The sequence below is a fragment of the Antedon bifida genome, chromosome 7 (assembly GCF_963402885.1).
Source record: "Antedon bifida chromosome 7, ecAntBifi1.1, whole genome shotgun sequence".
In the NCBI taxonomy this organism is placed as follows: domain Eukaryota; kingdom Metazoa; phylum Echinodermata; class Crinoidea; order Comatulida; family Antedonidae; genus Antedon; species Antedon bifida.
Window position 1 is genome coordinate 10,419,893 of NC_136232.1, and position 16,535 is coordinate 10,436,427.

The 16,535-nt window shown below is 29.9% G+C and overlaps 1 protein-coding gene across 3 annotated transcripts in view; it reads right to left on the bottom strand.

Moving 5' to 3' along the window:
- Positions 1-16,535, bottom strand: part of LOC144847485 (uncharacterized) — a 50,814-nt gene that overhangs the window by 28,817 nt on the left and 5,462 nt on the right. For all 3 annotated transcript variants that reach the window (XM_078703878.1, XM_078703879.1, XM_078703876.1), the window contains exons 2-6: positions 11,719-11,824; positions 11,102-11,171; positions 6,341-6,493; positions 2,553-2,612; positions 1,064-1,177 (exon numbers count right to left, since the gene is read on the bottom strand). In XM_078703878.1, the coding sequence (XP_078560004.1) occupies positions 1,064-1,177; positions 2,553-2,612; positions 6,341-6,493; positions 11,102-11,171; positions 11,719-11,824 (503 nt within the window). The remainder of the gene's footprint in view (positions 1-1,063; positions 1,178-2,552; positions 2,613-6,340; positions 6,494-11,101; positions 11,172-11,718; positions 11,825-16,535) is intronic.

Consider the following 16,535-nt stretch of genomic DNA (forward strand, 5'->3'; position numbering starts at 1 on the left):
AAAGTAACAAAAAATGACATTACCGTTAAATATCAAATACGAAAAATAATGAATTTACAAAATATCTCTACAAGAAATCGCAATAGTTTTCCATCCACATCAATTATTATTATCCGATATTACTCGGAGAATTTAGTTACCGAATGAAAACAACCAATAAAATACGACACTGTATATTGAGCGTACAATACAGCTAATAATGATAATATATAATAAAATCGACATAGTATAAATAATCGCTCAATATTGCAAGCAAAATAATAGTTGAAGGTTGGTATTAAAATTTGTAATTGTTGTTTGGTATAATATAAACGAACAATTGATTGTGATATAAACAACAAGGGACGGATTTTGTTATTATTAATATTTGTTTGTTGTACATTATATATACATACATAGGAAGATTGGAAGTGGAGTTAAAATTAATTTTAATCATCAACAAAAATATTATTTGATTATATTATTTAAATTAATTTTTCTATTTTACCATACAGGTATACATTTTTCAACAACAATTGATTTCATTTACTATTTTGATAATCAAAATAAACAAAAATGGGCTTATAACTAATTTTTTGTTCAGGTAGAGTAAAGCTCTGTCTACATTATCAAACTTTATATGACAAAAAAATGTGATGTGCCCAAATATGGACATGATGATGTTATATCACTACCATATTTAGGCTAGTTTGATAGTGTAGACAGAGCTTTATTATTATATTATTATATTATTATTTAGGTAAGTCTGTAATTAAACAAAAAATAATATTCTCAGTAATTTCAAGATGTTTTAAAGCTCAGTCTACACTATCAAACTTTATGTGACAAAAGAATGTGATGTGCCCATATGGACATAATGATGCCATATCACTATCATATTTGGGCATATCACCCCCATATATGGGCACATCACACATTTTTCTCAAACTAGTTTGATAGTGTAGACAGAGCTTTAGATATTTATTTAGATTGATAGATATTTTGGTTCATCTTGCAAGAAAAAAGGATAGGTACAAGCCTACTCATGTCAATAAAAAAAAATGAAATAAATATTCAAACTTACCTGAACTATATGAGGTAAAGCTAGCTCCTGTAGACTACTGTTGTACTCGTTGACTAGTGAAAGTTGCAAGACGTACGAATTATGTTTCTTATAACAGTCAAATAAGAATGGGTTCTGCTAGGAGAAGAAAATATGTATTAATGTGTCTAAGTGCATTTATGAACTGTGACAAGTACAAGGTGACAAATAGCATTACTCAGGTATGTGGTAAAGTACAGTATAAAGTTATATACTAATTAGCATGCAGGTGGATACTTGTAGCCAAGCAACCCCTACAATATTCATCCAGGTGAGCATATAAAATGCCAACTGCCCTTACATTTAAAAAAAAAATTATCAAAATTAAAAATTTGCTTTGAATAGGTAATTTAAGGATTTTATTCCAATGAAATCATATTTTCATATTCATTTTATGATTATTGCCGATAATCTATTTATTTATTTGTCAACGTTGTAAAAGGGTTGAAATGCCAACAGCTCTTACAATATGGTTATTTTAAATTAAATTGATAAAAAATTTCTTTTAATGAAAAATTTTCTTTTTATGATTCATTGTCTTCTTCTGTTGTTTTAGACTTCTCTCATTAAAATTATTTTAAAGATACAGCCTTGTGTCTCTCCTGCAGTTATAATTAACTGAGTGTTTAGTTGAAGAGGTCTAATCATATTTTCATATTTATTTTATGATTATTGCCCATAATCTATTTATGTATTTGTCAACGTTTTGAAAGGGTTGACAAAAAAGTACAATGATAAGCATTCCGGGGACCGTGCTTAAGATTCCAGCAATTCACCGTAATGTGTCGGTCTCGTTAATTCCTCTGCGACCGTGTGTACACTAGCCTCATTGGAAGCAATAAATGATTCACGTATGTGCTTTAAGTTTGCTTACGTGAGTAAACAGAGGTTAAAACCATTGACAGGTGTTCTGACCGACAACACACATATTTACATGCCAGCGTGTACGTCAATCGCTACAGTACATATTATGTAATAGTTATAAATTAATAATATGTTTATAGATCGTGGCACTTGTGCATTTTATGATTTATTAACGAGAATGTAATATAGGTTTTGAGTTGAAGGTCTTATAGTGAGTGTTTGGTAAAAATGATGACATAATGTATAGGTTTCCTATCAAATACTGTGTACCCATGATTTAGGACAGCTTGAAAACATGTTTAGAAATATTTTTACAGTATTATTTTTATTATTTGAAAAAGATAATGTCTCCAATAACCACACTAAGTGAGTAAAAATAACATTGGCAGGCATGGGTTCGAATCCCTAAAATGTACCATTCTAAAGAGGTGGAAGTTACCAATGCATAATAATCAGGTGAGTGAAAATGAGAAGATTCTGTACTTAACTAATACATAATATGAATTTTTGTGTATTCTTTTTTAAGAGCAAAACCATATAATTTATTTTAATTATTTGGTTTATATTAAAATATTATATAATTATTTATCAAATGTTAATTCTATACCTTAGTAGATCCTTGAGATTTTGTCATTCTCGTCCACGTTTCTGCATAATTTCTTTGACTCTAGAGATAAAATAAAAAAGAATATTGTTTAAAAGACTTGGATTATATTCGATTATCGCAGATGTTAAGTCATATCAAGGGAAAACTTTCTGTGGATTAAAAATACGTTATACACTTTGAAAAATAAAATATTAGAATTTATGAAAGCATTTCCAAACAAGAGGAGGAAATTTAAAATATATATCAAACTATAGAGGACGCTTTCACAAACAAATTTTAGACATCGGTACCTATCTAAAAAATTCTTGAAATTATCTTGAAATTATCTGGAAAGTCTGTATAGTGACCATTGTGATCAAACTTCAGAATTAATCCTTTAGTATTGAAAATATTATTAGATCAATTATTAAAATTATGTTCAAAATATAATGTTCTGAAAAAAATACTAAAATTAATAAAAAAAATATTAATGCATTAAAACCTACTGTAATATTTTGTACTTAAAACAACTGTAGTTCAAAATAGAAGAGAAATAATGTATAAGAATTTGACATTTAATATCCGTCCCCAACCCAAGTGCAACATTGATTACCAGTTGATAATCAGTGTCTTACTAAACAACAACATCTATCAGTCTTTGTCCAACCTAAAAAGCATGCAACCATTTGAGGTTATAATAGTAATACTTCAAAGTACAACTGACATTATCACACTGGTATTAAACCAATAAGTAAGAACATACAATACAAATTAGAAGATTGATGGCAATAAAACTTGGTTTTACAAGACAATTGGGCTTCAAATATTAAAATTAATTAATAACTTTATTTAAGCACAGAGGACCAGATCAACTCAACATCTCAGGGGCAGATCCAGCATCATAGATTAGGGGTGGGGCGGGGGGCTGTTAAATTTTAGAGGTTGCTAAAGCCTGTTCAGCCCCTTCACAAATCTGTGCCTGTATCATGTATCTTCTCAACCACCTCCTTCTCCCACCCCTACCAAATTCACCCTGTACACCATGGATATACCTCAGTAAGTGTTGATTGCTAGTGTGGAAGTGCTGATAAAAATAACGCAAAGTATGATTAAATTTTAAAAACTGTAAGATATTGAAAATAGCTTGAGGGCGCTATACAGCTTATCACCTTCAAGAAACCAATCTATATGTATGATTTGATAATCTGCCGGTAATACAGACACTTCATTAGAGGAGATTACCTTCGGTATAAGATCTTGAATTAATTGTCAACTATAACATCTTGCATGCGTCTAGCAGCTTAACACCACTAATGCATGCTTTGAAATTCTCGCTTGCAACTTGCAGGAAGTCCATTCAAGCTGTTAACGCACGTCATTTTGAATCTATACTCTAAAGGTCAAATGAACATTCTTATCTAATACAAATGTCAGCGAGCGACAGATTTGGTTATCTAGACATCAATTTACCAATACTTTTGCTCATCCGTAAAACCTTATTACGTCGACACAAATTCTATTTAATAACAGGTCATATTAACTTGAAATATGTATATAAATGATGACAGAATCAGATCTGCCGTATCTGATATATTTACCAATACTACAACTCTTCCGTAAACTCCTTTTACACAAACATACAAATTAAATTTTTCAAATCAAACGTTAGATGGCCGTGATTTTCTCGCGGACATTCATTCCAATACTGTACAGATCTTCAATAATCATTTTACACAAACAATAATTTACTAAGAACATAAAGCTCTTACATACTGTAACCCTTTTACACAAACATACAAATTAAATTTCCTTGTCAAATAAACTTGCTATACAAATGTTAGATGGCTGAGATTTTCTCTTGGACATTCATTCCAATACTGTACAGATCTTCAATAATCATTTTACACAAACACTAATTTACTAAGACATAAAGCCCTTTTACGCAAACATACAAATTAAATTTCCTTGTCAAATAAACTTGAAATACATTAGATGGCCGTGATTTTCTTTCGGACATTCTTTCCAATACTGTACAAACACTAATTTACCATTAGACATAAAGCTCTTACATAACCCTTTTACGCAAACATACAAATTCAATTTCCTTGTCAAATTAAACTTGAAATACAAATGTCAGATGACCGATTTACTTGGACGTTAATTGACCAATACTATCAGCACAATCTCTATTAATGCAATGATACAATTTTATTTTGTTATTCTTAAACTTGGAAGAACCTTTCATACACAGATTAAATTAAATCTTTCATTTATATACAGTTATTACAGGTAGGCCTACTATACTTTATATATTTTTAATTTCTTTTACTACAAGTTACAGTTAGAATGCTTTTCTATAGGTTGTTTATTTTTTGGCCTTTGCCTTTTCAATTGTTTCATCTTCATTTTTTTTCCTCTTCCTGTTTTCAATTGAAAGAATAAATGTTTAATTGAATTGAACTGTATGGTCAATTTATTTATCAAAAATGTTTTAGTAGATTCTAGACACACTGGGCTACAGCTTTATTCAAGTTAAATGTAGTATTAAACTGTATTGAGAAATTGTGATGTTTTAATTATTTTTATTTAAAGATATATTGTCCCCCTAAAAAAATATTTAACAAAACAAATGTTTGTTTGTTAAATATGCCATTTTAATGTCACATTAGTTATTCAATTTGACAAAAACTGGATTGAAAACAAATTTCCCTGAACAAAATTTTAAGCAAAAACATAACAGACATAAACATAAATTGTCTGTCAGACAATGGTTTTTGGTTAAAATTACCTGTTTCTTTTGTTTTTTTACAGAAGTGAAATAACTATTTTTTGGGTTTTTTTTACAGAAGTGAATAACTTTATTAAACTACAAAATGGCCTATTTGAAGTCTGATTTTTTATTAATCTTTTTCATGTTTTTGCAATATCTTTGCAAGGTACACCGGACCAATGGCTTTACCTCAACCTTCTCACAGATACTAGCGATAAAGACTCAATTTACAAGAGTGTGTGTTCCTATGTACTTAAGTATGTTGCGTACAGTTTCCATAGCAACTATACTTAACTAACACTCAACCATTAAGTTTACATGAGAATCATAATGAGAACAATTAATTTGAATGCCATCAATTTCCATGAAATACACAAAGCTAAAAGACATTACGACGACATTAAATTAGCCTCTAGCAAGTATCCTGTATTTAACAAAACATTGCCTACTAAAAACATGATAATAAAAAGAGTGGGATGAGTTCCCAGAAGTCTGTGTTCTTTAAAGTACTATGTTTAAAAAATGTTAGGTATTTTAAGATAATAAAAAATATATATATTTTTTTAAAACCTTCTTGTGAACTTTATTCAATCATAATAATTTTTTTAGTCATAATAATTATAACCATATTAACATGTACAGTAGTAGTATTATATAAAAAATTCATTGTGCAGGTGATCCCCAATATTGAGTCAACCAGTGGCCCTCAATCCTCATTCATAAATCTACCAATATATTCCAGATTTTTCCTAACTACAACTCTTTCTATTTTTGGTTTCTTTACCTAGACAAAGTGCTATTGACTCAAAACTCAATAGTAGATCTCCTATAACAGAGACACCTTTAAAAGACCAAAACAAAATTGTACTCTTTAAATACAGTAGGTGTTGGTTGTAGTGTTTCCCCTTGTTCAATACACAGGAAAGTGTCCCCTTAAACAGGAGTGTCTCATAAGAAACAATTATTGTTTGTATACCTCCCTAATTCTACTATGCTGCCAATGAAAAAAAGACACAAAAACTACTAATAATTTGCTTACCTTTAACAAGGCACTGTTCATTTCTTCAGTCTCTTCTTGTAGATCATCGTGATAACCTTTGACCCGGGTCACTAATTTTTGTCGTTCTGATACGATGTCTGAGAGGGGTTCAGCAACATACAAGAGGAGGGAATTTGCTATATCAAAGTTATTCTGTAAAATAAAAAGATTAAAATGACCATCATTTTATTCCATCAACTATCAGTTGTAAGCAATTTTAAATGTTTTAAATAACATAAATATAATAATATTTGTTTATGTTATTTCAATACAATTAGAAAATACTTTTAGTCCTATTACAATGCTCTGTTTGTGTTTTTTTTCACTTTTTGTGTTTGTTAACAGTTTTATTTTTATTTCTTTTTTATTTATTTCAGCTTCTATTTTATATTTATAAGGCATCCTGTAATTGGCTTCTCGCTGTTGGATGTTTTTTAAATAAAACTTTTGAACATAAAATAAATATCGGGAAAGATATTCTGAAGGGGCCTCATTTTACCCCCTTTTGATAATGAACGTGCCAAATTAAAACACACAAATCATCATTTTTTGTTTCTTTATGTAAAACCCACGCAACCTGTTTGATTGAAGAGACACTTTGTAAATGTTTACGAAGGGCACTATTGGAATTGTGTGTATGACATCATAATGTCTAATTAATTTAATCAAATTGATTTTATGGTGTCATTAAACTGGAATGAATATAAAAAGAATTATTTACACCTGTTATCTAAGCCTGCAGAATTTCTTTTCTTTGACATTTAAGATTTACCTGAATCATATAGCTATTATTACCCCATGCTTATCACCACAAGCTATTCATTTTGTTAAGTTTAAACTGGACTTTAAATCGATAATTTAAGGAACTATATGTTGAATGTGAACTGAAAACATTAATGTTTTACGAGGTACTGTAGATAACATTAAATCTTGAAACAACTTTTATGATAGAAATAAATCTTAAAGTACAGAAAACAATTACAGGGTTACTAATATGTTAATTAAATTATGAATTATTCATATGAATTATTACCATAATATCATGAATATTCATAGAGTATTCATATAGCTAAAACTTATAATATATATAACTAATTTCATTAATATGTTTCATTTAGTTTAATATACTATGAATTGTTCAGTATTTATATGCAGAATATAATAAAATATTCATTATTCGTTTATGTCGCTATTACATTCATGTTAATTGTAGACTGTAGATAAACATTTACTAATATTGTCTATGATTATACATTCAAATGTCGTGTTCTTGTTTTAAAATCATAAAATGAAGTTCATAATGTAATTTTCTAGTTTTATGTCTTTTTACAATGTCTAAGTTTGTCCTTTTCACCAGATATAAAATAACATTTGTTTTAGATACTATAGTTTTAGTTCTAACTGTGACAAAAAAAAATTCCAAGTAATATTCCAAGTGATCAAATTCATGCCTATTAGGTGTTGCAGGAAAAAAATGATGTAAATCTCTTGGGACATTGACTAGCATAGGCCTACTGTAAAAATGGCAATTTATTAGCCAACGCTATTCTGTTATAGAGGGCTCTCTTAACGGATGAGTAAATACATGTAGACTGTAATTATATATTATTATCATATTTTGATTGTGTTTGAGGAGAAAAAGAATATAACTATATATAGAGCTTATATATAATATTGTACTGTAACTTATTTTGTATTTTTTGGTATGCTACTAGAGTTAGAGTACCTGGTATTTGATAGACAAAAGGTAATAATAGATTAGAGTGGAGACTATTTGAAGCTTCTTTAACATGTAGTAACTATATCATATAATATATTATATTATAAATATGACAACTCTTTTCTATAGAACTTGCTTTAATTAACTAGCATAGATTTCATCTATGTACCCACTCACACTCATTTTTCTATTAACTATTCAATTTAGAATTATAACTACTGATTAAAAACAATTAACCATTAAAGTTCATTTCATATAATTTAATGATGATTTATAAAGTCTGATGATCTAAAAACTATGCATGACAAATTGGACATGATGCGAATGAGATTGGCGATAATTAACCCAATTCATTGTGTAGGCTTTGACATTTCCTACTTGTTCTCCATAAACAAATCCAGATTAAAAATAAATTATCTGTCATATAATTTCGCCCACAAATACACATTTGCTATAAATTTGAATATATTTGTTTATGATTAGATTTCCAGTGCGATATTGTTTGTAGTGCAATATTGTTTGTAGTGCAATATTGTCTGTAGTGCAATATTGTTTGTAGTGCAATATTGTTTGTAGTGCAATATTGTTTGTAGTGCAATATTGTCTGTAGTGCAATATTGTTTATAGTGCAATATTGTTTGTAGTGTAATATTGTTTGTAGTGTAATAGTGTCTGTAGTGTAATATTGTTTGTAGTGCAATATTGTCTGTAGTGCAATATTGTTTGTAGTGTAATATTGTTTGTAGTGCAATAGTGTCTGTAGTGTAATATTGTTTGTAGTGCAATATTGTCCGTAGTGCAATATTGTCTGTAGTATAATATTGTCTGTAGTGCAATATTGTCTGTAGTGCAATATTGTCTGTAGTGCAATATTGTTTGTAGTGCAATATTGTTTGTAGTGCAATATTGTTTGTAGTGCAATATTGTCTGTAGTGCAATATTGTCTGTAGTGCAATATTGTCTGTAGTGCAATATTGTTTGTAGTGTAATATTGTTTGTAGTGCAATATTGTTTGTAGTGCAATATTTTGTAGTGCAATATTTTGTAGTGCAATATTTTGTAGTGCAATATTGTTTGTAGTACCTTATTGTTTAGAGTACATTATTATTTGGAGTACAATATTGTTTGTAGTTATCGTATGATTTGAAGAACAAATTCAATAATTTTAAAACCAACAGACTAGTTGCAATCTCGTTTATAGAGAATGCTACAACAGTGCATCATGTGACCTCTGCCTTGCCCGAAAACTTACGTCATAATTACACTGAGTAATTTCTTATTTTCGTAAAAGCTGGCGGAGATGCATTCACCTTGGAAGAAAGGTCCTTATTAGCAAACACAGCTCTTTGTCTCTGCTATGTAATTACTCTGTTACAAATCTCAAGTACTTATTTTTTATTTAAGTAATGACGTCAAAAGATCACCCGCCTTATATCATCAAAGACTGGTGTATGTGTGCTTGAGGGAGATTCATCAACCAGCTTATTCCATGGGGAATAACACGGAAAAGATCACTTAAAGGTGTATGTAACAGCACTTTTAAATTTAATACTAAGCACAAACTAGAATATTTCATTTACAAATCTAACTCTACTTCAATTTATTTAATACTCTAATGGCAATAATTTAACAACCCATAAATTTTCAAGGAACATCAATAAGTCATAAAAAACATAGTTTTTAAGTGTTGTATTTGAACAACTGCAAAATGTCATTTACAAATCTAGTCCTAGTTACATTTTAATCATTCCCACGATGACAAATGTCCCAATTCTTGTAATCTCGCCGAGAGGGTGTTACAAACCGCTGTGACACACTTTATAAATAATCTAACACAAATCTAGACACCCATCAAGTCCATCAAAAAGATTTGCCAAATTGATAATCAACCACGCATTTTGTTTGGAGCAAACTGATCAATCAACGTATTTAGTGACATATGCATATCCTGTAGTTGTTGATACAGAAATCAAATCAAAATTGTAAACAAATTTGATAGTGCTACATCAAGCCAGACACAAAGATTTTCAACCGTATAGGTCTTTCTTTAGTGATGCAGAATATACTGTAGTTGTTATTACAAATATGATGAGTGATGCTTAGTTCATAAACATAAAATTAAGGTTGCAAGGTAGTGTAGTGGAGTTGTAGCTGGGTGGTTAACATGCTTGCCTTCGAATCCCAAGGTCCCTGGTTCAATCCTGACCTAGTAAATCAAGACTCTTTTAACTCCATTCCCTAAACCTCAAATGAGACTTTATAAGCAAGATAAATTATAAAATAGTTCATCCATCCTGTAATTGGTGAGTTTGTGCTCATGCCCAAATATGGTAGTGATGTACTTAAATATGGTAGTGATATGACATCATCGTGTCCATATGGGCACATCACATTTTGTTATCACATAAAGTTTGATAGTATAGACAGGGCTTTAGAGTTTCTTCCACAGTGGCCGACTATCATGACGATGACGATGACAATTTAAAATTTTGGTTAAATTTCTTCAATGAATATTTAATTTTCTTATTGACACATTGTGGATTTTAATGTGCGATATCAAATTATGATCATCGCAAAAATTGACTGAAAGAAATTAGCTACTACGCCATTGATCTCAAATGGACTGATTTTGAGTGTTGAAAGTAGCCAGATTTGAGCTATTATTACTGTAAACAATAAAATATGGTACAGTACTATTACTTGTTTCATTATTTCCAAACACATAAATTAACCATATGGAATGTAAGTTGTTGATATTTAACTCATTAGTGGATATTAGTGGATAATTGAGTATAATTAGAATTTTTGTGCTTTCACCATGATTTGTGTTAATCATCGTGGAATTAAAAGATAAATGATTTTACTTTTAATATATCATAATTCTAATCATGTCATATTATAATGTTTGAACATTTGACCCGGAAAACATCTGTTTTTGAGCAAACAGATTTATAATGTAGTCGATTGATTACTATAGCGTAGAAAATAGTGTTTAGTTTGTCGTAATGCTTGTATTTGTGCATGCTTGTATGGTGTTTTACCTGTACGGCAGCCTGGTATTCTTCTAACATGGCGTCCCAACATCTTAGTAAAGGCGTTCTTTCTTTCGATCTACAACAGAAAATAAAATGTGATGATTTCTGTTTAGTCACAATGGGCCTTATAGTAGTAGAGTAATTAGTTACATGTCACCAATGTTCAATGAATGAGTAATGAAGTAATTGTTATATAGAAACAAAGTATAAGCTATGAATAGCATGGAAGCTTCTATTCTTATCTAAGGATTTCAATGTTAATTCTTGATTCAGGTTTTGTTTTTTTAAAGTTTGTTTAATGGTTTTGAATTTAAAAAGCCCAAAAAAAATGAAGCCATCAAATTCAAAGTATGAGGATAGGTCAACTAAACCAGTGTTTGAACTAATATTAACTATAGCTACCAGTGATGTAGCCACGAGAAATAAAGTGTCCGGTTTCGCAAGAAACGGGAACAATCTCTGTTCAAGCCACTGGATTGTCAAAGGAATCTGTGAAAAAGTGGTCAGGTTGAAACCTTACCAACCGTACTGGTGGCTACGGTCCTGGCTACAGTAACTGTCATACCTTGTCATATGGCCAAACATGTATATTAATTTCAACTTATATTTTAACTTATACTGACCTGTCTTTGATTTTGTCATTACTCTGTCTAAACATATACACCACGTTCTGTAGACTATTCGCATGTTGTTTATAAAGATCGGAGATTTGTCGTGTAAATTCTGCAACTGTAAAAGGAGGAGCAATCATTAGGACCATAATTATACATAAACATTCAATCAATCAATCAAATAAAAGATTGTGTGTTCCCCGGCCCAGTGTGTCTGGTATGTGCCCCGGCCCGGTGTGTTCCCCGGCCCGGTGTGTTCCGGCCTGATGTGTGCGTGGGCCTGGTGTGTACCCCGGCCCAGTATGTTTAAAAACTCCTAAGTACAATCAACTTCATTGGTATTAAAGAGTTAGAAAATATTAAAGAAACACTATAATATTGAGTAATCTTTTAATGAATTCAAAAAGATAATTATCCCAGCAAGAAGTACATGATAGAATATCTAATTATTGCATGTAGCTAAAAATAAAAACAAGTAAAATTTATGTACTATAATTTGAATGAGTATTATCCTTAAATCACTTGACCACCTAGCCTACTAAGTTAAATTATACAGCATGTACATTGTGTGAGAATTCAAATGTTCACTGTCACTTGACCACCTAGCCTACTGAAGTTAAATTGTACATTGCGAGAATTCAAATGTTGTCACTTGACCACCTAGTCTACTGAAGTTAAATTAAATTAATTAAATACAGTGTACATTTTGATAATTCAAAAGTTTGTTGACATCATCTTGAGCCCCCTAGATTACTAATAATTTGCTACAGTAGTTGTCTATCCATAGATCTTCCGATTCTAAAATAGATTATGTAGGAGATGTCTGGTTGATTAACCAATTTATATGTCTGATCATGAACGATTGCTTTACTTATTGATTTGCGGACAAAAACAATGTCGTGGACTCAACATGACAGTCATAAATTTACACAATTCTTTGTCTGCGATCCGTAATAAATAAATAATATACAGGATACATAGAAAAATGTCAATATTTCTGTTTACTTTGCTTAAAATATAAGGAAATGTAGAGAAATATTGATTCAAAAAACATAGCTGTAGATGTGTAAGTAATAACTAATATGAACAAAAATGATAATAAATTTGGACTTAAATTCAACATACGATGCATAAAGTAATTTGGTAGTGCTGACTAAATGTAAAAATATTAAATAATAAAATTATAGTTTATCCATCTTGGAATTTGCGAGTTGCTCGCTGTTGGATGCTTGTGAAATAAAAAAAATAGTATTACTAATTTAATATCATAACAATTATAGAATTCATAGAAACTACATTAAAAAAAAATATTGTTGGTAAATTCTTGGATTCAGTGAGTCAGCTGCTCACCTCAAGTCTTAATGGTCTTTTACACCTGCTCTGGTTCTCAGTTCAAGTCATAGTAGTTTCTTTCAAGGGGCTATGTAGAGAGTCATGTTACTATAAAGCTCTGTCTACATTATCAAACTAGTTTGTCAAAAAAGTGTCATGTGCCCAAATATGATAGTGATATACCCAAATATGAAAGTGATATGACATCATCACATCACATTTTTTTGCCACATAATTTGATAGTGTAAACAGAGCTTAAAATGTTTTATTTTATAATAAACCTAGGATTGTTCTCAACTGAGTTTTAAAAAGTATATGATTAGAAACGTGGAGACAATCACAACAAAAGCAATTTTATAGAGTGTTTTAATCTTCAATCAATAATGCATATTATCTTTAATTTGAATGATTTTAAAGGTGTCACATCGTCCGCGTCGTCGCAGTTTAATGTCAAGGACTATGACAGATAGATACATGCCAATGAACTACAGCACTACTACAATTTCTATCAATGAAAATGTTACATCAATTTATTAATGAATAAATAAATAATTTACAGATATTAAAAGTCAATAATTTACGAACATCACTAATACTGGTTTTTTTTTTATATTCTGAACATGTACATACTGTATTATCATTTATAACCTCATTATTTTTACATTTTTATAAAAAATTTTTTGTATTTAAGCATTTGTATGCCTTAACAACATTCGATTGATTATCTTTGATAGCTGTACTTGAAAATAGATTTTAAAATAATGTATATCAACCGCACTTCAGCTAAAGTTTTCTCCTTTTTCTCTCTCTCTCTTTTGTTTCGTTTAGTTTATTTATTTGACCAGCATAAAATCAATACAATATATAAAAAAAAGAGATGAAAAAATGCTGGGCAGGGGCAGCTTAAGCAAACACATCGCTGTAACTCAAATGAATCAGCTACCCCTCTCTTAAAAAAAGTTAAAATTGGATTTTTTTGTTTTAACTTAGTTAAAGGACATTCCAATATCCAATCAGTAGGGTATTTTAACAATTATTTTGAGAATTTCATTTATAACCAGTTATATGAAATTGGTTCTGTTTCTGCTGCCAAAAATTGTGGGTAATTTATTCAAATAGATCAGTTATTTACTCGAAAACGAAACAAGCCCTTAGAGTAGTTAAACAATTCTTTATGTGTATACATTCCTTTCATATTAATAACAATATTAATTTCATTGAATATTGATCAGTTTTCAAGATAATTACAGTATTGGTTAAAACGCACACACGTAGGCGTAAAGTCCAGTTGTTGCAATTGTCAGCGATCGTGCTATTTTCATTTGTTTCAAACCTAAGGTTGGTTTTCGGTTACAAATATTTGCGTCTGGGAGGGCATTGTATTTCATGAATATTTTTTATTTAAACCTCAAACACAATAGATAGTTGACCGGGCTAAAAATAGTTTAATGACACGGTCTAAGAAGTCACTATGATTAAACTTACAGTACATTAACTAAATTGTGCGCATGATACTCAATATACTGTAGTCTGAAGGATTGTTCCTGAAAAAACATGAAATGTGAAGTCTTTGAATATGCCATTTTGCAGTTTTAATTACATTTTTTTTTAAACAATTTTTGTTCCCGATCCAATTTTCTAGTATTATGTGATATTAAAATGGCATTTAAAAATATTTAAATATTTTTTCAGGGGCACAATGTATCTTTATCAAGAATAGTAATTTTAAATTATGTTTCACAACTCTTTGTCCAAATACCACACAATGGAGTTATGTATAGGCTACATATTGTGTAATTAAACACATACTCTTTCGTCAAACGTAGTAGTTAATGGTGTCAGACTACATTCACTGTGTTAAACAATAGAACGCATAAATATCACTTAAAGAAGATCTTAAAACAGCATTTAATTTTATCGCGTAATCTAACACGAAACAAAATGCAATCAGCATCGCAATATTAATGTCATCTGAATGATTTGTATCATTATTAATTCATGTCAGCTGATCAGATGATAAGTATTAGCAATTTGAGACAAATATGAATTGTTAAGACCTGACACCGAACGTGAAGGTTTTTGAAATAGATTAGTTAATTGATTTTACACATTCTTTGCATGCTGAGCACGCTGTCAATGAATGATGATGTCATGCAAGGACTGCTGCAGTACTCTACTGTCTTTATGTTGCTAATCACAAAAGATGCAATAATTGAAAGGAGACAACATTATTGATGAAGACATGATATGATAGTGCTATCATAATGATGACAATTTGTTGATAATATTGATGATGATATAGTGTTATCACATCATAATGATAACAATTTGTTTATGATAATATTGATGATGATATAGTGTTATCACTATAATCACATCATAACGATGACACTTTGTTGATAATGATAGTGTTATTGCATAATAATGATGACAATTAATTTGTTGATGATAATATTGATGATGATATAGTGTTATTCCATAATAATGATGACAATTTGTTGATGATAATATTGATAATGATAGTGTTATCACATAATAATGACAATTTGTTAATGATAATATTGATGATATCAATAGCAGATCCAAGATTTCAAAAAAGGAAGAGCCTTAGAGGATTTATGTTTTAATAATGAATGAATTTAAGGTTTTATTGTTGACAATTTATTTCCTTTGAATTTACTTATATTTTTATCTTCATGTATTGCTAACTGGGTAAGAATGGAACACAGCCCCTTAGCTATAGAGATTCAGTTTTCTCTCTTTTTTATTTCATACGCATCTTACAGCGAGCACAAACTCGCCAATTACAGGATGGATAGACAATTTTATAATTTATCGTGCTTACAAACTAAGTTTCATTTGAGGCTTAGGGAGTGGAGTTACAATCCTGGCACTAGATTAGGATTGAACCCTGGACCTTGGGATTGGAAGGCGAGTTAAACACCAAGTTACAGCGCCAATGACTTATGCTTCTCATGTTTCCTAACAACCTACTCATACGTTGCCTTTGTTATTTCTATTTGGCTTGTTTGTAGTACAGTATATTTTTCTTGGCAATATTAAATAATAATAATATAAAAGATGATGGTTACCAATGATGGTAATTATGATATTATAAACTGGTAGATGACAGCAATATACTGTAGATTCTAATTCCAGAAATTACTTATTAACTTTATTTACAATCAACAGATCTATCGGTTCTATATCAACAATTGTTGAACTCGCCTAATAAACAGGTCATTAGTAAAGTCACATGGTCTAAAGTAGTTACATTTCCAATAAAATGGAATATTATTACAGTTATTGACTTTTAGATACATATATTATGTTCCACAGACCAATTATTATTTAAATAGTATAGTATTTAATGTCCCATAATATAATGGAGTAAATATGGAATTAAAGCGGATAATTACCGTAATACTGTAGCATTTAAAAAATATTTATATATATATATATAGCGGTCAAAAATCATCATGCCTGTATTTTAAAAT